This window comes from Hibiscus syriacus, unplaced genomic scaffold (assembly GCF_006381635.1).
Source record: "Hibiscus syriacus cultivar Baekdansim isolate YM2019G1 unplaced genomic scaffold, ASM638163v2 tig00003041_pilon, whole genome shotgun sequence".
Lineage (NCBI taxonomy): Eukaryota > Viridiplantae > Streptophyta > Magnoliopsida > Malvales > Malvaceae > Hibiscus > Hibiscus syriacus.
The window spans coordinates 928,691-954,153 of NW_024061960.1; the positions used below are offsets into that span (position 1 = coordinate 928,691).

The 25,463-nt window shown below is 34.5% G+C and overlaps 1 protein-coding gene across 1 annotated transcript; it reads left to right on the plus strand.

Moving 5' to 3' along the window:
* Positions 1-9,200: 9,200 nt before the first annotated feature.
* Positions 9,201-10,245, plus strand: LOC120166597 (transcription factor MYBS1-like). Its single transcript, XM_039175832.1, has 2 exons — positions 9,201-9,676; positions 9,783-10,245. Exons 1-2 carry the CDS (start codon positions 9,258-9,260, stop codon positions 10,243-10,245), a joined length of 882 nt encoding a protein of 293 aa, XP_039031763.1. The 5' UTR covers positions 9,201-9,257.
* The last annotated feature ends 15,218 nt before the right edge of the window (positions 10,246-25,463 follow it).

Sequence of the window (25,463 nt, forward strand, 5' to 3'; positions counted from 1 at the left end):
ACATGAAGATTTTAGTTTAGATGAAACATTTAGAAGACCAAGTTCAGGAGATTGAAATAGGATTCTAGTGTGTTCCAACAAAAACATAGTACTGTATATAGATCATTTAAAAACGTTAATAGTTTAAAACATATTTTAAAACCACAGTAATACCCTACAACTGAACAACTTTATGCAGTTTCCTCATAACTGCATCCATAAAGACTTACCGTAAGCACAAATCAAATGAGTCACCCTAAGGGAGTGCCTTGGGGCCTCTGAGCCAAGCCAAGAAAGTTTCTAGAGACCTTGGAGCCTACCTAAGGGTCACCTTAGGTCCGTAAGAAATTACCATCTCGATCGGTCTGAACCTATATAAGGAATTACTAGTTTGACCGAGCTGAACCTATATACTCCAACCTACCCATACAGTTCCCAGTAGAAATTTGATTTAGTAGTACCCTGTAATTTCAAAATCATGATCCAATAGTTTATTGTAAAAATGATCAAGTAGTTATTTAAATCACATGAAGGCCCTATACCCATACACCATATGCAATCCCATGATTTACCCAAGGGAGTGCCTTGGGACCTGAGAGCCTACCCAAGAAAGTTTCTCGGAGCCTAACCAAGGGTCACCTTAGGTCTGTAAGGAATTACCATCTCAATCGGTCTGAACCTATATAAGGAATTATCAGTTTGACCGAGCTGAACCTCCATACTCCAGCCTACCCAGATAATGTCTCAATAAAATAGTTCAAGTAGAAACCAATAGATCTCATGATCCATAAATTAGAAACGAATATATTTTTCAGTGAAAACAGGTAATCAGAGAACATATATCATGTAGCCATAGTTCACTAACAACAAATCAAAAATTAGTAAATCTGTAATTTCTTAAAATCATGTTTTAAAATAGGTAAAACAATTACATGTCACGTATGGAACACACTAGAGGGTCTAATTATTCTTTGGAGGTACTTGGTATTTATCATGTACGGAATCATGAAACTTTTGTAATTTAATAGGATTTCAGAATCAAGATCCCTATAAAAAATGGGGTTTGATAGTTAACTAATTCATCAATCATTCGGGTAGTGATTTATCAAGATTATACAATATTCATATATTTTTTAGAGGCACTAAGCAATTGGGAAGGTATTCAAAATCTTTTGCATCAGAGTTACTTGAGATTTCAGGTATATCAAGAGTGATTCCATTATTCAGAAAATCAGGGGCATTTTGGACATTTGGTTCTTGAAGAATTCTTAGTAATTTAATCTAATAAGAGTGAAACGATGATTCATGGTATTTAAGATTTATGTCGATTTATCAGAATATCGAGTTAACTCGAACTGAACAAATCCCATCACTATGGTACCGTCAACCTGTCAAATCGATGCACTTCAAGGATATTCACACTTTAATATTGACATCACTAGTCGAACTGATCATCTTCAGAATCATCATTGAATGGATCTTAGGGAGACGAACAGGTTTTCCAATGGTATTTATTTCATTTTTGTGTTGCAAATAGTATCAAGAAATGTTGACGTACTTGATTCGTGGTTCAAACCCCTTCGGTCATTAAGGGTACTTAGGTCATTTAGTAGTCAAGTTTATCCCATACACTTAATACATTGAAAAACCTAAAATATTACTTTTTGAAAATTTTGACTTTTCGGTCAAAGTTAACAGGTTGACTAGGATGAGTTGACTCAGAAGAGTTGACTCAATATGGGTTAACTCGGTTTGATCCTAGTTGAATCAGACCGGGTTGACTCGGTTGGGTCAAACAGACCTGGTTCAGACCGGGTTGGGTCGATTTGAGCCGATCCAGACCATTCTAGAAGAAACCAGAGATTAGGGAAATCCTCACGCGCACCCGAAGACACGTGCCGACGCATGAAACTGCGACAAGGGGAAAATCAGTCATTTGATTACTTCAGTGCATCTACACATCACTACCAAGCCATTTCAACACTAAAAATAGGCTATATTCATCGAAATTTAAAACAAAGGGCTGAAATGCTTACTCCGATGGCGGACAGACAAAATTGGCGGCGGTGGATGACGGCATGGGTGGGGTTCTGGTCGGAATTGCCTGAGGAACACAGCACTAGAGGTAGTGAGGTAACCCTGTGTTAGGTTCGACCAAAAACGAGGAAAATACGAGCGACGACTGGGGGGTTTCGATGAAGCTTTCAAATAGTTCAATCCTGACAAACAACGACCACTTTTGACGATCGACCTTAGGGGTTTTGGTCGGACGGTCGCGACGCTTCGACTGGAGGTGGAGGTGATACTCACCGACGTTCGAAACAGGCGGATCGAGAGAGAGAGGCGACTGCTAGGTTAGGAAATTTTGGGAATTTTCTCACCGGGGGTATTTCGATTTTTTGGGTTAAAACCCCAAACCAATAATATAAAACTTATATTTTATTATAATAAACACTAATAGTAGTCTAGCCTAATGGCTAGGGCATGGGTAGCCTTACCCGGTGGACATAGGTTCAAGCCTCTCCAACCACTCCAATTTTTTTTTTCTGTCATGTGAGTATGGGAAATATTATGAAGTTAGTCCCTAAACTTTCTAAACTTTTGAATTTGACCCAAAAATCTTCAAAATTATTCAATTTAGTCCCTTAATTAAATTAAATTAAATTAAATTAATTTAATATATAATATGGGGTGTGACAATAAAGATAACAAGATGATTAGAAAACACACAATAAATAAAGAGTAGCACTGAAAGAAATTTCTTCGATCAAATGATCTTATAAAAGAATTATTCAAATCCTTATTTGATTTATGCAGTCTATTAAAAATAAGAAATGGGATCTTCAAAATATTGATGTTATTATTAATGAAATATTTTTCAAGAGAATTATATTTCTATTAGAAACTATTTTTGTTGATGAAAACGGGTAAAGAAAACGAAAGATAGGCGGCACTAGAAGTTTTATTCAATATGTTTTAGGTCTAGGTTACATCTCTATTATAATAGAAACTCTGGTTACATAATTACAAAATTAACCCTGTATCGTATCGCGGGGCTTGCGCCCCCGCACCCCCAACCCACATAATTCGTAACCTACTACGAGACTTTCTTTGTAAGGACTTTACCGGTATATTTATGAGCCATACCTAACAAATCTCCACCTTGGCGAATATCCTGCCCTTTGAAAACTTCAATGTGGGTTGTGTTATCTTACTTCTTTAACAACTTGAAACATTTAATAAGTCCAAGCAATACTTGAACTTGTCTATCGTAACTGGCTTAGTGAACATATCAGCGGCATTCTCATCAGTATGTACCTTTTGAAACAGAACCTCTCCAGATGCAACCAACTCTCTGATCTTGTGGAACCTTACATCTGAAACAGAACCTCTCCAGATGCAACCAACTCTCTGATCTTGTGGAACCTTACATCAATGTTAGTTCTAGCATACACCTGATTCTTAGCCAAGTGAATAGCACTTTGATTGTCGCAAAGCAATTGAACTCCACCTTGCTGAACACCCAACTCCTTCACCAAACCAGTAAGCCATAAAGCCTCTTTTGCAGCTTCAGCCGCTGCCATGTACTCAGCTTCAAATGTAGATAGAGCCACAATAGATTGAACAGTAGACTTCTAACAAATAGGCCCTCCACCAAGAGTAAATACATACCCTGTCGTAGATCTTCTATTATCCAAGTCACCTGCATAGTCTGAATCCACATATCCTACAACCAAAGGATTATCCTGCTGACTCCCAAAAATAATTCCAACCGAAAGATCCACTTGACCGCTTCCCAATGTTGCTTACTAGGTTTAGACATGTACTTACAAACTTGACTAACAGCATGAGCTAAATCAGGATGAGTACATACCATCGCATACATCAAGCAGCCAACATCATTAGAATACGGAACATTTGCCATATCTTCAGCTTCCTTATCTGTCTTAGGACATTGTTCTGATGAGAGCTTAAAGTGATTCGCCAATAGAGTGCTAACTGGTTTCGTGCTGCTCATCGTAAACCTTTCTAGCATTTTCTCCACATAACCCCGTTGAGATAGCCACAGTTTCCTTGAGTCTCTGTCCCTGCAAATTTCCATTCCAAGAATTTTCTTTGCAGCACCTAAATCTTTCATATCAAATTCCTGACTCAATAAAGTTTTCAAACCGATAACATCATCCATGTTCTTCGCAGCAATCAAAATATCATCAACATACAATAACAGAAAAATAAAAGAACCATCATCAAGGCTCTTAACATAGACACAACAATCATACTCACATCGGTTGTAGCCAATCTTGATCATATAGGAGTCAAACCGTTTATACCACTGTCTCGGAGACTGTTTCAACCCGTAAAAAGATTTCTTCAATCTGCAAACTAAATGCTCATTTCTAGGTTGAGTGAAACCTTCAGGTTACTGCATTTAGATCTGCTCCTCTAAATCACCATGCAAAAAAGCAGTTTTAACATCCATCTGCTCTAATGCAAATCCCAACAAGCCACCAATGCATAATGCTCAGATTGAAGGTGTCTGACTACAGGAGAAAAGATTTTATCATAATCAACTCCTTCTGCTGTGAAAAACCCTTCGCTACCAAACGAGCCTTGAACTTCTCCCCCTCTTTTTCTGTTACTCATCCGTAGTGAACCACCAGAAGTCGGTTGAGAAGTTTCTGATTTCTCAACTGGAAACTGCTCGAAATCCACCACTGTCGTGTTTTTCTTCTGCTGCAGCATGGACTGTTCATCAAAAACGACATCTCAACTGATCACAATTTTCTTCGCAACTGGATCCCAGAACTTGAATCCTTTGACACCTTTCTTGTAACCCAGAAAAATGCATTCCTTCGATTTTGCATCAAGTTTGGATCTCTCATCAGCAGGTACATGCACATAAGCAGGACAACCAAAAATTCGTAAGTTATCAAAACTAACATCATGACCAGCCCATACCTCTTCAGCAACTTTCCCAGCCAGCGATGCCCTTGGAGATCTGTTGATAATGTAACACGCCATGTTAACAGCCTTAGCCCAGAAGTGTTTGGGAAGCCCCGCATTCAACCGCAAACATCTGGCTCTTTCATTCAATGACCTGTTCATCATTTCCGCAACACCATTCTGTTGTGGTGTCTTGCGCAATGTAAAATGCCTCTGAATCCCATGCTCCTTACAGAAGAACTGTAACTGTGAGGTGTACCATTTTCAGACCAGACCGCAAATACTTGATTTTTTGTCCAGTTTGGTTTTCTACTTCAGCTTTCCACAGCTTGAACTTCTCAAAAACTTCAGATTTCTGTTTCAAAAAATACACCCAAACTTTCCATGAAAAATCATCAATAAAAGTAACATAGTACCTAGATCCACCCAAAGACGATGTCGTGGAAGGCCCCCATACATCAGAATGCACATAATCAAGAATCCCTTGAGTTGTGTGCTTCGCAGTCTTGAAACGGACTTTAGTCTGTTTACCAAGAACACAATACTTGCAAAAATCGAGCTTACAGCTTTTGACACCATGCAACAAGTTTCTCTTCTGTAATTCTGCCATACCACGTTCACTAAGATGAGCAAGGCGCATATGCCACAATTTTGTCGTATCATCACAGGACTCAACAGAATGAACTCCACCTGCAACGGTACTCCCTAACAATCTGTAGATATTCCCTGCAGTCATCTTGCCTTTCATCACAGTCAATGCTCCTTTAACAATCCGAATGGTTTCCCTATCCTCGTCAGCCTTAGGGATAAAACCATTCTTGTGCAAAGTGCCCAAGGAAATCAAATTCTTCTTCAAGTATGGGATATGTCGAACACCACTCAACGTCCGAACAGAGCCATCGTGCATCTTAATTCTGACATCACCAATACCAACAATATTGCAACATCGATCATCACCCAAATAAACCGAACCAGAATTAACCGTCCTGTATGTCGAAAACCATTCCCTATTTGGCGTGATGTGATAAGAACATCCAGAATCAAGAATCCAAGCATCCTTCAATTGTGTCATTGAAATAGAAAGCATATCACCCTCACTGCAATCAGAATTATCATCCTCGACCATGTTCACAGACTTGGATGAGCCATCACACTTCTCATCAGTCTGCTTTTTCAACTTCGGACAGTCTCACTTCATATGTCCCGCCTCCTTGCACTTGTAACAATAAATTGTCTTCTTATCCCTAGATTTGGATCTGGAATTCCGCTTCCCGGACCATGCCTTCTCTGGCTTCCGTCCACGATCTCGATTACCCTTGACATATAAGCTATCGGCTTGAGAGCTTTCCCCTGCATTCTGCTTCCGCTGGTTGTGAGCCAACAAGGCTGCAGTAATCTCCTCAACGTTGATAGTCTCTTTCCCATATGTAAGAGTAGTCACCATGTGTTCGTAAGAGGGAGGCAACGAACACAACAGGATCATCGCTCTATCTTCATCCTCAATTTTCACATCAAGCCGAGCCAGATCAGAAACGATTTGATTGAATACATTCACGTGTTGCGCCAAATCGTGATCATCCTGCATCTTCAGCCCATACAGCCGCTGCTTCAGATACAGTTTTAAGGATTTGGACATAAACTGACTTTCCAACTTCCTCCAAATTTCGTCTGGAGATGACAGATGCATGACGTGATATATAACCTCATCCGCCAAACATAATCGTATTGTTCCTGCCGCTCGCTGCTGTAATTCTTCCCAATCTTCCTCATCCATCGACGCCGGCTTTGTAGGTCGCAAAGCCTTCAAGATCCCTTGCTGCGCCAATAGATCCTTCACCCTCGTTTGCCATAATCCGAAGTTACCCTGACCATCGAATTTCGTGACTTCGAATTTTGCTCCTGACATCTGATACCAATTGTTGATAAAACGGGTAAAGAAAACGAAAGAACACGAGAATTTTAACGAGGTTCGGCAATGTGCTTACGTCCTCGGTGCCTAGGCAGCGCTAGAAGATTTTATTCAATATGTTTTAGGTCAAGGTTACATCTCTATTTATAATAGAAAACCCTGGTACATAATTACAAAATTAACCCTGTACCGTACCACGGAGGCTGCGCCCCCGCACCCCCACCCCACATAATTCGTAACCTACTACGAGACTTTCTTTGTAAGGACTTTACCGGTATATTTATGAGTCATACCTAACAATTTTCAATCTTATTCTAAAATGTTTCTCGTATTCAAGAGAATAATAAAATAATAATTATTATATACTTTGAGATGATTCTGGTTAAAGATAATGATCAAAAGATCAAAGATACAAAAAATGTTAGAATTATCAAGTCCACTTGAATCTTATTTCTCTGCCTATTAGTTTAGGTAATGTAGGTTTGTTGCTTATAAATTTATGTTGTTAATTTTGTGTGAATTCTGTGTTAAAAGAATGATTCTTTAAATTAGTCTTTAACAAGATGGAATAGTTTATATCAATTCATAAAGTATAAAAGACTAAGGTATTGTTGCATTTGATAATTTTTTTTTGGTTGTTCTCTTGGTTTGAAGGGTTTGTCTTGACTAATTCAGATCAATTCGTGTCGCACACTTGACTATGACGGGTGAGCATCCCAATAGGAATTTTCAGCATACACAAGAACTCAAACTCTAGACATTGCTTAAGTGATATCACATTGCTTACCACTTGAACCAACCCCTGTTGATGTTAAATTGATGAATCGAGTATTGGTCTTAAATCTTGTATAATTTTATAAAATACAATTGTGAGTTATAAGTGTTATGAAAGCATAAATTATGAGAATTATTAAGCATAACTTGTTATAAGTTCATTTTAAAGAAAAGAAAATTCATAAATGATTGATTGAAAAATATTGTGATGGTGTAGAAATACAAAATTTACCAAGTTTAGGGATTATATATTAAGCCTTCAAAATTGAATGAAGTTTGTCTCGTGAACTAACTTGTATAACATTTTCTATCCTCAGAAGCCATTTTGATTTAAAAAAGTACTAAGTTTAGGAGTCAATTTGTGTATTAATCTTTATTTAGGTAAATATGTTTAAAGTAAGAATTAATGACCTGGTCTTAAACAGCATTACTCGCTCTACCGTATCTACCTTTGCTCGAAGTAACAATTGGACTCAACATTTCTTTGATTGTATAGTCACGGTAAAAACCTCACAACGGTCCATCTCATCTTTCATCCAATGGAGTAAGCCCCCACAAGGATGGTGTTGTCTCAACTTTGATGCTGCTGTTTCCTCCTCAACAGGCTCCGGCTCCATCAGTGGTGTCATCCGGGATCATGAAGGTAGATGGCTAGCAGGATATCATAAAACAGTGGGCATCACCTATGCCTCATAGGCATTATTGTGGGGATTGGTCATTGATCTCCACATTGCATGGTCCTATGGACATGGGAAGATCCAAATCCAAACAGATTGCTCGACTGCAGTGAGGCTCATTGAAGAAGCCGACTCCTCTCCAAGTCCTTTTTCTCTCGTTCGGGTTATTCATCAATTGCGACAACGTGTAAGGATGACTGATATTATTTGGGTTCCCCGTGAAGGCAATTTGGTTGCTGATGGCATTGCCAAGTTGTCATTATTGGAATAGGATCAAACCCAACTCTTGATTTCGTCTCCTCTGTCTCTTCAAAATATTCTTAATAATGATGTTCTAGGACCTCCGTACTGCAAACTTGTTAAAATCCAATCATATGGATTAGGCCTTTCTTATTAAAAAAATATAAACTTTTGAAAGGTCAAAATATAGTTTTATCCTTTAGCTTATAATTATATACTTCTTAAGGTAATAAACTGAAAATTTATCATTTTTGGAGGCACAAAATGAAATTTTACCATTACCTTAGCTTTAAAACTTCAAAATCTGAAGGGACTAACGTGAAATATTTATTTTCTTAAGCAAGAATGATGTGAAATTGTGCGCGTGGTGGTAATGTTTTAAAAAGATTCTGTGGGACCTTTTCTCCCTTATTTTGCTCCCTCATGATTAGATGAATTGAAAAAGAAAGTTTATTTTATTATTTTTCTTTTTATATATATGAACATGACAATTATGAATCACTTACAAAGTGGTCCTTATCAATTTCATTTTACATATATTTTTCGTTTTATTCTCCCTTAATATATTCTATACTATATCCTCTCATACACCTTATCCTACACTCTTCCCTTTTGTAAATGCAACCAAGCTGTTCAACTAGGAGAATATTTCTTCAAGCTCAGAAATTCCGTGACCATTTCGGAAATTCCGCGACTATAGGGTAAATTCGAACATTTGTAGAGACTAATTTAGCATGTCAGCAAGTGTTGGGTGGAGCAGAGAAGAAGATAAGGCATTCGAAAAAGCGATTGCGATGCATTGGATGGAGAAGGAAGAATCTGAAGAGCAGTGGGAGAAGATTTGTTCCATGGTTCCTAGTAAAAGTGTTGAGGAATTGAAGGAACACTATGAAATACTAGTGGAGGATGTTACTGCAATAGAGGCTGGTCAAGTGCCACTTCCTTGTTATAAAGGAGAGGAACTTTCCTCCTCTAGTAAAGATCATTTTCATGGAGTTCCCACTGCTGCTAATTCCGATAGGAGATCCAATTCCAGTTATGGAAATGGGTTTCCGGGGTTAACGGTTGATTCGAGTGGACATGGAGGGAAAGGAAGTTCGAGGTCGGACCAAGAACGAAGGAAAGGAATTCCATGGACCGAAGAAGAGCATAGGTCCCCTCTGTCACTTTCAGTCTGTTTATTGTTAGTACTAAACTGTGTTTGGTGCCCTTTGACATCTTTTTGTTGTCACAAGCAAAATTACTTGTGTGCTATACAGGTTGTTTCTACTTGGTTTAGACAAGTTCGGGAAAGGAGATTGGAGGAGCATTTCGAGGAACTTCGTGATATCGAGAACTCCGACACAGGTGGCTAGCCATGCCCAAAAGTACTTCATCCGTTTAAATTCGATGAACAGAGATCGACGGCGATCTAGCATCCATGACATCACGAGTGTTAACAATGGGGATACATCTCATCAAGCACCCATCACTGGCCAACAGGCTAACTCAAACTCATCTGGCGGAGTAGCCCTGGGGCAATCGGTGAAGCACAAGGCTCAGCCGCATTTGCGTGGTTTAGGCTTGTATGGAGCGCCCGTCGGACGGCCGATTGCTGCTCCGGGACATATGGGATCTGCCGTAGGAACTCCGGTTATGCTTCCTCCAGGTCACCATCCCCAATCCCCTTCTTACATTGTCCCAGTTGCTTATCCCATGGCTCCACGAACTATGCACCAATAACAATCATGAAGGGAAACATAACAAATTCTGTATTTTTTGAAACATGAAATATGCAGAAGGAATATAGTAGATAGATCATATCAGAGAACTCTTTTTCATTCTTCTTGTAGTAATCTATCGGCATATGGGCTTTACAATCGAATCTTCATTCCTTGACTGCCAAAACGCACATGTTTATTAATTGCTTGTATGTTCCATTGTTAGCTGGGTGTCCTCATTAAAACCTATTCCATTTCCTTCCTCTTATCAAAATGTAAAATACACTTATTAGTACGAACTAAAGCCACCTTGGTGGTAAATGAATTGATGTTATTTCTTGAGATCTTGGGTTCGAGCACGGGAAATGCAGGGTTTGAGCTTTCAATGTTAAATGACACAAAATAAAATCTAAACTAAACGTTAGGTATGATTTTGAAAAGAAATAAAGTTTATGAACCAAAATAGAAATAAAAGTAATAGTTTAGGCAATAAAAGTGTAGTTTATCCTAAATTATAATTGTTTTATAATGGCACTCACATCTAAAATTTTAAAAAAACTTAAGGCAGTCTAATATTAAAATAAAAAAATATTTTTAATTTTTTTTTTAAAAAAATTTGAACGATGTAACCATTTAAATCAAATGAATAAATCAGAATTTTTATGTTAATTTAGTTTAACTAGTTAATGTTATTTAATTCTTAGTTTTGAAAATTCAAGTCAATTAAATTAAAATAAATTAATTAATTTTTAATTGATAATTTTTATACTCAACCCATTATACATAATCCAACCAAATTAAGAATATAAACCCAAACCAATTACTGAATCTAAAAACAATTAAGACTTAATTAAAGAAAGTGTACAAACTATACTTCTTATCTACTTTAGGTTTTTAATTTTTTTTTGAGTCAAAGTAGGTGTCTAATATTTCAAAATTAGTATTTAAAGCTTTGTCCGTTAACATCTGTTAAAAAAATTCGTTATCCGATCGGTACTTGACTCATAACATATTTTTTCTTTATTTTTTTAAAAACTAAAATCATTAATTTTCTTAAAATTCCTAAATTATCTAAAATCCCTAAATCTTATCACTAAATCTCTAAATCACATATGTTATCGTCGAATCAACCACCATTGGTCACCCTTTTTGTGATCAGACTCCCACCAATTGGTTGTCTCCCTTGACGTCGCACATCGTCACTAGAAATCACATCTTGTCTCACATTGTCCATAAAAACTACCGCACAAAATCATTTTGATTAAGTAATCATTGATGGATTTTTTTTTAGTCGCAGTTAATAAGATAACCTTAAAAAAATGACAAAATGTAACTTTATGTACCTTAAATAATAATGAATAAAACATTAAACACTCACTTTGACGTAAAAACTTAAACTAAACAAAATGTACAATTTGAACACTTAATTTTTAATCATTTTTATACAATTTACAGTATGGGGAGGGATGAGGGCATTTTTTTTTAAAATTTAAGTGACTTATGGTATGTTTGTTTCACGTAAAACGTTTTTCAGAAAATGTTTTCCTCATTTTTCAATGCTTAGTTAGAGGAAAACTAGTTGGTCAACGTAAAACATTTTCCTGGTCAACAAAAAATTCATTTGTGTTTTCTGGAAAATGACTTACGGTCATTTTCCGAACTTTTCACTTCAAAGAATAAATACTCAAAATAATTTTATTTTATGAATTTAATATTAATAAAATATTTTAATATCATTTTAATCAAAATATTAATTATTAAAATATTTAAAATATATTTATTAATATTTCTAATAATATAATATTATATTTTTAATATTATAATAAAATAATCAATTATATTATAATAATATAAGATATTATATTTTTATTTTAATAATATATAATAAATTATTAATAAAATTTATATTATTTATTAATTTCATAGAAATAATATTATTTAATTATTAATAATGAATATTATTATTTATATATTTAATAATAATATATTAATCTAATAATATTTTAATAAAGATATTTAAAATATACTAATTAATATTTTTAAAATATAATATAACACAATTACTTTAACAAATAATTAATATAATTTATAATATTTTTATTTCAATAAAATATACCAATATTAATATTTTTAATTAATACAATTATAAAAATAATATTTTTTATAATAAATAAATTATTTTTAATATTTTAAAAATATTAATATTAAGCTTTATGATAAATAATATTATTTATTGTATTTAATATTTGTAATAAATAATTTTTTTAAAAAAATTTATCAACTAGTGGAAAAAAGGTTTAAACAACATCTTTCAAACATCGTAAAATGTTTTTCAGAAAATGTTTTTCAGAAAATGTAATTTATACAAAAAATATTTTCCGAAAAACGTTTTCAGTGAAATAAACGGACTCTTATTTGGTTCATATTTTGGCACACAATCCATGAAGCACATAAAGCATGGATTCCCAACTCAATTCAGATGCATTCACATGCAATGAGCAGCTCATACTTGATTTAATGTCCTTGGAAATGATTCACGGTTATGTTTTGAATATTTTTTTAGGGTGAGTTTGGTTCACGGAATATAAGATTATCAGTGGGAATAAAAGATTACCATAAATATGATTACTGGAAATGTTGTATTTTGTGTTTGGTTGGTTTAGCAGGAATGTAAGATTACCGTGTTGGGTTAAATGAATAAAAGATTATTGGAATGTATATTTGACTAAATTGTCCTTATTATATATTTGTTTTTTTAACAAGTTGAATTCTACTATAATATTACTATAAGATATTTCTTTAAAAAATTTAAATTTATAAAATTTATATAATTTTTTTTTACAAAATTGAAAATATAAAAAGTTTTAATGAATGGGTAAAACTGAACTTCATATAAAATTTTAATTATAGACTTTTTTTGTAAATCTAAAATATTTTAAGGATAAATTTATAATTTAACCTTCGTAAAATTTTTATTATTTAATGACAGAAGAAGTATATTTTTGAAAAAAATATTTAGGGCATTTTAGTCCAAAACATCGGTAATCCAACAATACCTAAGGGAAGGAAGGGAAGGGGGATAATGACATTCTCGGTAATATATCCCAAAAAATCCACTGTTGGTAATAAAATATTATCGGGAATGAGATTACCGGCCAACCAAACGGGGAAATATAGATTCCATTCCCGGGTGAATCTCACATTCCCCGAACCAAACACGCTCTAAGGGCGAGGATATGAGTTCTTGGTGGAAGAATCACGTGGGGGCAAAAAGGGGACATGACACACCCTAATTTTTATGGTTTAGTTTTGTTTTAAGCCCTTAAAAGTTTTAAAACCATTAAAATTTAAATCTTGACTCTATTAAATTTTTTGATTTAATTATTTTTTTAAGATATTATCAGTTTTAAAGTCGAATGAAATTAAGTCTTACCTCTAACTTTTTTATTTAATTACTTTTTAGGACATTATAATTTTGAAATTAGTGAAATTAAACCCCCAATCCTCTATTTTGTAGTTTAATTACCTTTTAAAACCTTGTTAGTTTCAAATATAAGCAACTTGGCCCCTTCCATAATTTCATCCTAATTCCACCCTTATAAATTCTACTTTTCTTTTTCAAACAGAATACAAGTTCAAGTCTTGGAAACTGCACAAGTTCAAGTCTTCTTGAAAACATTTTCAAATAATACACAGACAAAATTATAATCACCTTTAGTTATAATGATAAATTAACCCTCAATAATTATATATCGATCAATTTAACCTTAATATTTTTCAATTAAATATAATTAAAAAGTTAAAATTTTCACAATACTAATATGACAACTCGCATGATAATCTACTTGTATTTCAACATTGAAGTTGTACAAATATATATTAGAAAATAATTTATTACAAAATAATACACGATGATATAAATTGTAACATCAATGATGAATTATACACAAAAATTAATCATATCAAGATTTTTATTAAAATAACAAAAAAAATCAAGAAAACAATAATTTTATTAAAAATTAAATTTAATTAAAAGTTCAAATTTAGTATCATACTAACTTACTTGAATTCATTGAGTGAGCTTAGAGATTGAACGGAGTTTTGTTCTTCCTTGAAATCCTAGATTCAAACAACTACGTTAACAGAATGTGTACATTGTTAATGATTAAAAAATTATAAATATATGCTACCTCATATTCACCTCAAAGTTATTCGAAAAAATATCATAACTTTGAGTAAACTGCAACTGCAACATTACAGACTTTGTGAGTGTCGTAATCAACCATCAATTCAACTTCCTCCATTATTCAAAATTTTACAGTTAAAATGAAAGATGGTTGGTTTGTGGTCCACTATACAACATGCCTCTCAATGTCGATAGCCATTGATGTTTATTGAATGACAGTAACTCTCCACAAAATTCAAAAGAGCAACCAACCAATTTCACCCTGAAAATTTTGCACTTTTTTTCTCCAATGTCTCAAGGTTCCATCAGACACATAACAATCAAACCCAAAATCTAGAAAATAACATCCTAATTTAAGAATAAAAGTCGACGGAAATCAAGTGCAGTCGAAAATATTATAACAAAATATAATGTTTTAGATTAGACGTAACTCAAAATATTATATTCTTCATAAAATTTTCAGTTGTAACTTAAAATGTTACGAATAATATAAAAATATAACATTTCAAGTTGTTTCTAACCTAAAATATGATTTTTATAACATTTTTTTATCACGTCTAATTTCTGCCCTTTTTTTAGCCTAATTTTTTTAAGTTGTACCATAAAACTACCCCAATCAAACCCAAAGCTGAATCTCTTCATTTCACCGGCCGAGCAAAAGAAAAAAATATCATTCCCTGTCACCCTTTCAAAGCATTTAAATTGAGATTATGAATATAGTTTTGGTTTAAATTCACATAAATTTTACTTGTGGTTGCGAATGTTCTGTCGGTTACGAGCAAGTTATAAAATAATCTAAAGTATATGATACACAGTATATAATACTGAAATTATATTATTTTCACGTTTTCTTTTTCCAAATATCCATGTTTAACGCTTATTCGGATATAAATACATATTAATAAAAAATATAAATATATAGTACGGTATCCATCAAATTACAATATATATACATATATAAGATGAGACAAATACTCTCATCTAATATTCACACAAATGTAAGCAACATAGTTTTCAAGTATCATAAATATCCAACAAATTACACAGACTTTGCCACATTTATGAGTAGATTTTCAATCTCTACATCTCATGTTGAATAAAGAATTTTCTAACATGTACCATATTATTATTGTTACACCTCCCGTTGATCTCTTATAAATTCTTTGGTTTGCTACAGTACTTTAACATGACAAACAGTAGGCCCACATAATTTGTAATTTATTGTATGAAAGTATATCTATTTAGCTTGTCAATCTATGAGTAGTCATTAAAGCTCATACACCTAACATCAACACTAATATAAACCCCTATGACAAGTAGAAAGATAGCTTCTTCTTCATCTTTATCTTCTTCTCCATCATATATTTTTGTTTTTAAAATGTCATGAACCAAACGACCTGAATCGCCTATAATTCCATCACAAACAACCGGATGTAGCTCTCTGCCCAAATTAGAAGGGGGAGTTGCTAGCACCCAAATGTTACCATCCATAATTAGTGCAATGAGCGTTGAGTACCTCCTGACAGAAAGGAATCAACCGAGAAGAAACCTTACATCTTTTACTCAAACATCTCATGCAAGTCCACGACCTGTCAACATGTTTAAAAGTTTGCTAATGTCACTCTCGAACTTGTGGCAGATGATATCGTATATGTGAGATATTAGTGATGATATCCTCAGAAAGACTTTGGTTAGATCTAAAACGGATTTCTGATGAGAAAGATGGATTCATCGAGGTAAATTTCCATATTAAAAACCTAATCTGATGCCATGTAGAAAATATTTATTTTGGGGGAAACTACCTCTTAGTACATATTAATGTTGCAACACCTTTAAGGCACCCAAACATCGAAGTTATACTTTCTCCACTTAAGTACTGGAATTTCCCAAAGGCATGTCTTCAACGACTACCTAGGTAAGCCCTCACACAGGTACGTAGAAATTTTTTGTTTATATTATACTTGTGACGTGGTAAGCATCCCTCATTATATACACAAACATCTGGGTTTTTATTCCTTTATTGTAAAATTAAAATTGTTCAAAGGTACATTCTCGACACCTCTTATTATTACTTCCACGGATATGTTTGTAACCTTCTTCATGCTGCCATGACTTCGAGACACCTCTACTGTGTTGCCATAGTGGGGATGTCATCTCTCTAAGCGAATGTGTTGAGTTACCTATGCATTAATCGACCAGACGAGCTAAGATGTCACTATTTTTAAAGGAAAACAGAGATGTCTCTACCTCTGAACACCAATGAGATATCTCCGTGAGGAGTAGAGATGCCTCCACCCCAAACTTAGAGCTAATGAATTAACCCAAGGGGATAGAGAGCCTCCACTCTATTAATAGGACTAATTCTATGGTGACTTAAAGAGTGTCAAGATGTATTTTACCCTAGCAAGAGACATTCCAACTGTCGAAACGGTTTTTCAAAAGAGGAAAAACGGGTCATTTCAAAATTAATTCTTTTGATCGGTTAACGATAAAACGTGGTTCGAGGAGTCACCATCAATCTTTATTAGGGTGTGATTGGGCACCCAAAAACCTATTTGCCATTTTAATAAAATATTAATTTTAATTAAAATAACTGTCGATAGTTGTTTTTGTTCGAGTGTCATTTTTATTATATAATAATATATATTATTATTATCATATTATTATTATTAAATTGTTACAAGACCCGAAGGCCCAATTACAAAGTAAGATCCAATCCCGATTACAATAACTCGGTTCAGGACCAGAACCAGATCAACCGAAGCCCAACAACCCAGCAGGCCCGAGAAAGCCCAAAGACATTTAGGGTTTTATCATCTTCTCCAACGCCGCCAACAGCCCTCAGTCGTTCGATCAAGATGCAGATCAAGGGTCTACAGTCATTCAGCAGAAGCCCTAGGGTTTCATTACACCCTAGGGCCTATTCCGGTCGCCGCCTCCAGCTGCATCAACCCACGGTTTCCACGCCTCCATCGCCTCACTAGAAATCTCTTGAAAGCTCCAAAAGAGTAACAAGGATCATACAACACATCAGTCTACGGTGAGTCACCATCGTAGGTTCGGTGACTCATCAAAATATCATCATTTCGGTCGAGCTTTTGAAGCCTATAAAAGGTGACCATTACCTACAAAGAAAGGAGGAGACAGAAAGCATCCATACGCAAAAACAAGAGAGTGAGAACAAACCAAAAAGAACATAAAGAGAAACTTACTGAGGAGTCCTCAACGTCGCCGGAAAATTGAAAAACCGATGGTAAACTTATATATCTAGGCCGATTTTCCAACTTTTAGCAATGGAGAGGCTTAGATTCGGGTAGGGGTGCTACGATTTACGTTTTGGGAGAGTTTGCAAAATTTCGGCCACCGTAAGTGGTGGCCGATTGCGGTGATCGATGCCGGAGCACGGTGGCCGGCCGATGGCCAGATTCCCTTCGGTGAGGGAATCCTAGAGAGAGTAGAGAGCTTCTCTCTCTAGAGAGAGAGAAGCCAAATAAGAAATGGCATTCAAAGGGTCCGTTAGGGTCTTTAAATACCCTCCCGAACGACGTCATTTTGGGGAGCGACTGTCTGTGTAATTTGGGAATGGTTAAATCCCACGCGTGGTCCCTCTGGCTTTGTAATCTCACATTTTGGTCACCGAATCAGGTTCTTATGCGTTTTAATTTTTTTTTTGAATTTTGTTTATTTTTATTTTAGTCTATACCTATATATATTTATATATTTAGGTAAAATTATACGTCTAGTCCTTATTATTTTAATATTTTATATTATTATTATAGGGTTAATTATACTATTAGTACTTATATTTTATAATATTTTTAATCTATATATTTTATAATTTAACCTATGTAATTTTAATATTTAAATAAACATGGGATTATTAATAATTATAATAAATAATATATTAAGTAGTGGTTTAGTTATTTTATTTATGATAAAATTAAATATAAATTTTACTGCAAAGACAAACCAATTAATAAACACTGGTACCAATTTTAGGCATTATGGAGGTGTTAATCATTCCCCGTACGTTAAAAAGACCCCTGTTGTGTTATTTTAATATTATTCTTAGGAATTTTATCAAAATAACATAATATCTGGTGACCAATCACACCTAAATAAATTATTGGTGGAGACTCTACAAATTAGTGTTTTATCTTATGCCAGAAGATAAACACTTACTTTTTCGAGACTAGTTACACTTAAGTGTACTATTTATTTTTTCCGTCGCCAGGTAATAAACGTCTCGACAGCTTGGCGATTATGCTGGGGATATTTTTAAAGAGAATCAAGCCATCAGGTTATTAATTAATTGTCTTTGCAATAAAATTATAGGTCTGTAATAATTTTGTTTTAATTATTTTAATATTTATACTAACTTGTTTTTTCCTTATTTTCATATTTATTTAAAGTCTTTAGAATAGAATAATAGGTTGTACATTATTTTATTATTTTTATGCTTTTCCTCACCCAATATGCATTGCATTCTTGACATGAGCTAAAACCCCGCTCTTATCCTATTTAGCTTGAATGAGAAACTACTCCCTCGTGTGGTTCTCACCTTCGTATGGGATAGGGGATCATTCTTTGAACTCACACCTTATGTTCCTTGTGTGGTTTTCACCTCCTTATAGACATAAGGAAGTGTGTTCATTCGAATTGAACTCGATCCGAAAGTCTCTAATGGACCAGGATTGAGGGCTTGACAGTCCAAGGGGACACCAAAAAAGGACAATTCGTTGACCCTTTTTTCCTTAGAGCCAAAACTCAGCTATAGTGAACTTAGAACTTGAGTCTAGGTGAAGCTTAACCCAAATAAGTCTTGTAAGGCTAGTACACAAGGAAAAGCATGTTGAGTCTTTTAATTTACTCAGTATTGATTTATCTTCTAAATAAATGCATGCGAACTAGAAATCATGTGGTTAGGTTTATTTTCTAAACAAAGCATGAGACTAGAAAGCATGAGGTTAAGATGTATATATAAATACCATGATTGGTACTGACCATGTTATATTCTGTAAATACATTTTTATTAATTTCTTTTGTTTATATTGCATAATCACGACATAATCAAGAGTATTGATTCAAGAGTGGCCATCAAAGTCAAAGGTTTTTATTATGGACAAAGGGTTTCATGATCAAGTGAATTATAACTTAGTCAAGGATTGGTATCTTGAATAAGCTCTCAAAAAAGTTGAAAGATATGTACCCAATGGTCCTGTTAGATTGGTACTAAAAGCATTTTATGGTAAGAGCATCAATAAAAGCATTCAGAAGGGAGAAAGTTTTTATGAAGCTCAAGCACGTTTTTGGAAAAATGAAAACAAGAAATTAAGTACAGAGGTTGAAGCCATGCTTAATAATTTTCGAAGAATTATTCAAGCCTTTGAAAATGTTGGTCTAGGAAATACTCCAAAAGAATGGATAACATGAATCATTAAACTGAAAAATGATACTGAGCACTGGAAGAAGAATGAAGAGATACATGAGCATCAAGTGAAGAAATTCTCTTATGATTTACAGGTTGCAGAAGAAATGCGTAATAAAACCATCATCAATTTGAGAAAATGTCAAGCTGAAAATCAGATATTGAAGAAGGTTATAGATAACTTGGAAACCTCATATCTAATCCATCAACTTGAGATTGATGCTAAATGAGAAGCAACTAGAGCCAAGAATCACACATCAATGAAGATGGTAGAAGATTATGGAAATATTGTACAAGAACTTCTTGAACACAAAAGCTCTCTTATAAAGGAAAACGAGCAGCTTTGTCTACAACTCCAAGAGATGACATATAAGATTCACGAAAAAGACAATCATATGAAGAAAGTCTCTGTTCAGGAAAGCAATGTGGCCCACAAGCTTATAGACTTAGCCGGCTTTACAAGGGAATTGAAGCAAATGGACAACTTGACTCTGGAACATAAATGAAAATTAAATTGTCTTTTTAAGGAGATAGAGAAGTTAGAAGGGAAAGTTATCCCTTATATGTAAAGATCTTTTGAATGTACTAAAAACCTTTTTTGTTCAATGAAAGCTGTTTTAAGATGATCACTCTTGGATCACACATTTTTCATTCATACATTTGCATAACATAGTTGTTTTTTTATTTTTGCATTTACATTCATGTTCTGCATAGCATGTTAACATATATCAATAATGAACACTTTGGGGTAATCAGTGAAGGATTTTGAAATCAGAAGTTCTAAAAGTGCATTCAAGAATTGGGCCATGTCTCTAAAAGATTGAAAGAAATGAATGGAATATTGGCAAGTGTTGGAAAGATTGAAAGAATCCAGAAGCAACTTGTAGAAACTCAACAAGAAATGATTAAGGAAACAAGAATGTTCCATGCTGAGTCCAAGGAACAGATGGCCAAGTTGATAAATATGATGGTCACTATAATGTATAGAGAGAAAATGTTAGAAGACCCTATTGAATATGAAAAGATGAAAGCCATCAGAAAAAGTATGAATCTTAATGATATGGTTACTGCCATAAAGACAAATGATCATGAACCTTTTATGGAATTTAGAATCTTGTTCAACTCCAAAAATTGAGAAATATGACAGAAACTAAGATGAGAGAAGTGTAGATTAAGGGTGAAACCTCTAACATGGAAATTGAAGTTGATTCAAAGAAGTGAAATATGGAAGAGGATCAAATCCCATTGAAGAAGGCAAAAAAGAGAAAGAAGAAAAAAAGGATGACACATCTCATTCCAATTCCAATCTCGCATTCAGACTTGTTACCCTTTCTATTTGAAAGTGGCCTTGTAACACTCATTCCTCCTAGTACTTACTTGCACCCGGAGTATCAAGATGTCAAAAATTCATGCAATTATCATTCTGGAGATTTCAGTCACTCTACAGAAAATTGCATAATTATGAGATTAAAGGTCCAAAACCTCATTACATAAGGGTTGTTATGTTTTGAAGATGATAAACCTAAACTCCTCATGAACTCAAAACTGGTTGAGAAATAGAAATTTTTGACTCACAGTCTCTCTCATGATGTTGGTTAAAAGTCAAATGTTCAAAGAAAATAGTTTGGTCATTAGGCACAAGTCTTCAAGAAAGCAAAGTAAACAATTGTAAGGAGACAATAATATCAAGGAAGATTCTACCTAAGTTTCCTTCAATTTCGTCCAGCAAGTTATATCCTGAGTTACTCATAGCCCATCTTATTGCCCCATGTCTGGCTAAACCTTTGTTGCCTCCATACCCAAGTTGGTATAATGAGAAAGTCTCTTATGAATATCATGTTGGAATCCAAGGACACTCTATTGAGAATTATGGTAACTTCAAACGAAGAATTCAAGACCTTTTGGTTCATGGAATCATAGAGGTAGATGTTAACACTCAATTCATTTTGATCAAACATTTAGGAGTTAACCCCCAAAATGAAGTTGATAGTGTCAAAACAAGTGAAATTCATACAACAGAGGATGTTAAAAGAGAAAAGGACAAGACCAAGGAAGGTGAAGTATGTGTGACATATTCAATTCTCGATACCTCTTTAAAGTCAAAAAATAGGAAATAGATGAGAAATGAAGAAGTAAAATGAAAGGTAATTCGAGATTGGCCTACAGGCTTAAAAATAAATTGGGTAAATACAACCCTGAAGACGCCTCAGACACCTATATCAGATTTTCTAAAAACAAAAGAGATAAGGGGCAATTTAGAAAGTCTGGTGAATACTACTCCAATCATAGCTGCGAAGAACAACCAAAACCAGGACAAAACTTTCATCACTAAGGAAAATTTTTCTGAAACTAAATTTAAGCCCAATGTTTAGTCAATGAAAGAAAATATGTGCATCTGAAGGTTTGTCCAAAGAAGCTACTAAAGAAATGATCAAAAAAATGGATGGAAAATTAGGACAAAAGATCCTGGTTCAATTACATGTCCAACATTATAGGAATAATGAGGCAGTTAGATAAATAAAGTGGAAGCTATTATCTACCACCATTGTACCTTTCATTTTCAGCATATTGTTTGAATATGTTTTTGTTCCTTTCTCTGGCTTTTGTGTAATAAATAAATTTGTGTTGCTTTTAAGGTTATGAGCATTGAATCAATTTTGAAATCTTACAGTTCTTTGAATATCATTAGATTAAAAACTCTTTGTGATTATAGTTATACATCTTTGACAAAGTATCAAGATTGAAAACTAGTAAAACAAGGACCTTGACCTTACCTCAGATGAAATATACCCAAACACTGTACCGTTTTATAAATATGAGATAACCTTATCAGTGTAAGGAATTAGACAAAATGCTTGATATTCATATATGGGAGTGTACAAATGGGGCATCTTTTGTGTAACATTACAAAAGCAACTAGATTACTCTTCTATTAATGATATTTGATGATGAAATCTTTACAAATCTAGTCTAAGTCAGTTGCTTAGGAATTGAACTCTAACGATGAGATTTTCTGAATTCCACAAAAACACCTAGACTATAACAGGTTCTTCTTAACAAGTTTAAGAAATTGAAATCGTATACCAATGTTATATTATACAATAAAGCTTGATTTGTCTCTCTAGAGCAATTGGTTAATAGCCCTGGCTTTATAGATAAGTTTCAATAAAGGTTAATTTCAATAAAGCTGAGTTCAGCTAGCCGAAATGGAAAAAGGTTACTAAACAAGAAGTTGTTTTAAAGGAATTAAGAAATAATTGTTATAGTCGACTTCACACGTGCACACAGAAATTTCGTTTTTAGACCGATATTGTTACACTACTTTGGTTAGAATCAAATATTTCAGAGAACTGAAGAAAAATATGATTGCCTCATTTGAAAAAGGTGCAAATATTTCAAAGCATAGTAAAAAGGCAAAAATGCATCCAGTCAAGAAAAAGATGATCACCTTATTCAGAAGAGGTACATATCTCAGACATTTTTGTCAGAAGGATTGATCATTTCTTAAATTTGTGACAACATGAAGAGAATCCCTCAAATTACTTAACAACACAGTTGTTTGGTAACATTGGAATGAGAGTATTCGAAATTAACAGATTTGGCACCAAGATAGCCACGAGTACCCACAAGGGGGCATTATCAAAGTTGAACCTCGTGAGGATCATGAGATTCAAATTAAACAGACATTGAGAGTGAACCTTATAACTTAGAATGTTGAGGCATTTTGAAGGCTCATATTAACAAGAAAATGATGGGGCATGTTGAAGGCCCATTTTAATCAAAAATAGAATGTTGAGACATTTTAAAGACCCAGTTCAGATAGAAATGATCCATATGGGACATGCTGAAAGCTCAGTTCAACCAAAAATAGAATGTGGGGCATTTTGAATATTTGTATCAATAAATGTTTGGGTATGTTGAAAACCTGTATCATCCAGCGGAAAGATCATTGAATTGAGCAAATATTTCCAATGAGATAGAAAGGTATGAAGAATTGACTATATATGATCACTTTGTTTATCATACAGTTGCATTATCCTGGTGATTGCACCTACATTTGATGCTGACAAGTTAAAGCAACCCACTTGTATTCCTAAAGAGTTTGTTCTTCGGTATCCTTGTGACATCATACAAAAGCACTGAACACCATACAAAGAGTTTTTTTAAGGTGAGAAATTTGAGCAGAATTCACAGGAAATGATGAATGTGTTGTCAAATGTTTTACGAACCAGTAATTATAGTGATAAACCAATGTTGTGATCATATGGTTTCAATTTTGTTAACTCAAGATGATTATATTCTAAAACCCCAAGGTTAGAAGTGAGGAATGATGAAAATTTCTTTCCAAAGAATGGCACTGGAATTTTAACAACAAGAAACTAGTGGAACCAACTAAGATTGAATGGTAGGTTGTTGTTAAATATCTTTACATGATGTGATACAAATAACCTTGTTCGAGATTTGATTAGACGTGGAGACACGAAAGGAATTAGAATAAATCCTCATTCTGGTATATTTTAAGAGTCAAATAAGAACAGACGTTGCTCTCCTAATTAATCTCTGCTAAGATTGGCATAGTCACATTTACATCATGGAAAGATGATAGATTCTCTTTTCAAAGACGAAAAGTTTTATTAGATTTCTACACAAGGTCATGTGAAGAAAGCCGGTATTGTCAGAATTCTGGGTATGGCAAGAGTTCCATAAATAAAACTGTTCTTCTGAGACTTTAATGCAAATGAAGGAAAAAGAGATACAAAGTTACAAGTTGATCAAATGTTTCTTCAGAAATGCAAGCTTAATAGCATAAATTGCTACACTGATGTTTGAAGCAACCCTGGAAAGGAATGATCAAGTGAAAGAAGATCCAGGCCCGATTACAACAACTCGATTCAGGCCCAGACCCAGATTAACCGAAGCCTAATAACCTAGCAGGCCTGAGAAAGCCCAAATATATTTAGGGTTTCATCATCTTCTCCAACACCATCAGCATCCCTCAGCCATTCGATCAAGATACAGATCAAGGGTCCACAGTCATCCAGCAGAAGCTTTAGGGTTTTATTACACCGTATGGCCTATTCCTACCGCCACCTCCAGATGCATCAACCTACAGTTGCCACGCCTCCACCACCTTACTAGAGCTCTCCCAAAGGCTCCAGAAGAGTAACAAGGATCGTACAACACATTAGTCTACGGTGAGTCACCACCATATGTTCGGTGGCTTACCAAAATATCATTATTTTGGTCGAGCTTTTGAAGCCTATAAAAGGCGACCATTACCTGCAAAGAAATGAGGATACAGAAAGCATCCATACGCAAAAACAAGAGAGTGAGAACAAGAAAAAATAGGAGAAAGAGAAACTTACCGAGGAGTCCTCAACGTTGCCGAAAAGTTGAAAAACTGAAGGTAAACTTGTAGATCTAGGTCGATTTACCAACTTTTAGAAAAGGAGAGGCTTAGATTCGAGTAGGGGTGTTACGATCTACATTTTGGGACAGTTTGAAAATTTCAGCCACTGTGAGTGGTGGCCGACGACGACGATCGGTGCCGGAGCACGGTGGCCGGCAGTGGCCAACTGATGGTCGGATTCCCTCCGGTGAGGGAATCCTAGAGAGAAGCCAAATT

Bases quoted from the DNA above. Each gene is read 5' to 3' on its own strand.
- LOC120166597 (XM_039175832.1), top strand. From the start codon at position 9,258: ATGTCAGCAAGTGTTGGGTGGAGCAGAGAAGAAGATAAGGCATTCGAA. The intron at 9,677-9,782 runs GTCCCCTCTGTC...TGTGCTATACAG, and splicing joins TGGACCGAAGAAGAGCATAG to GTTGTTTCTACTTGGTTTAG.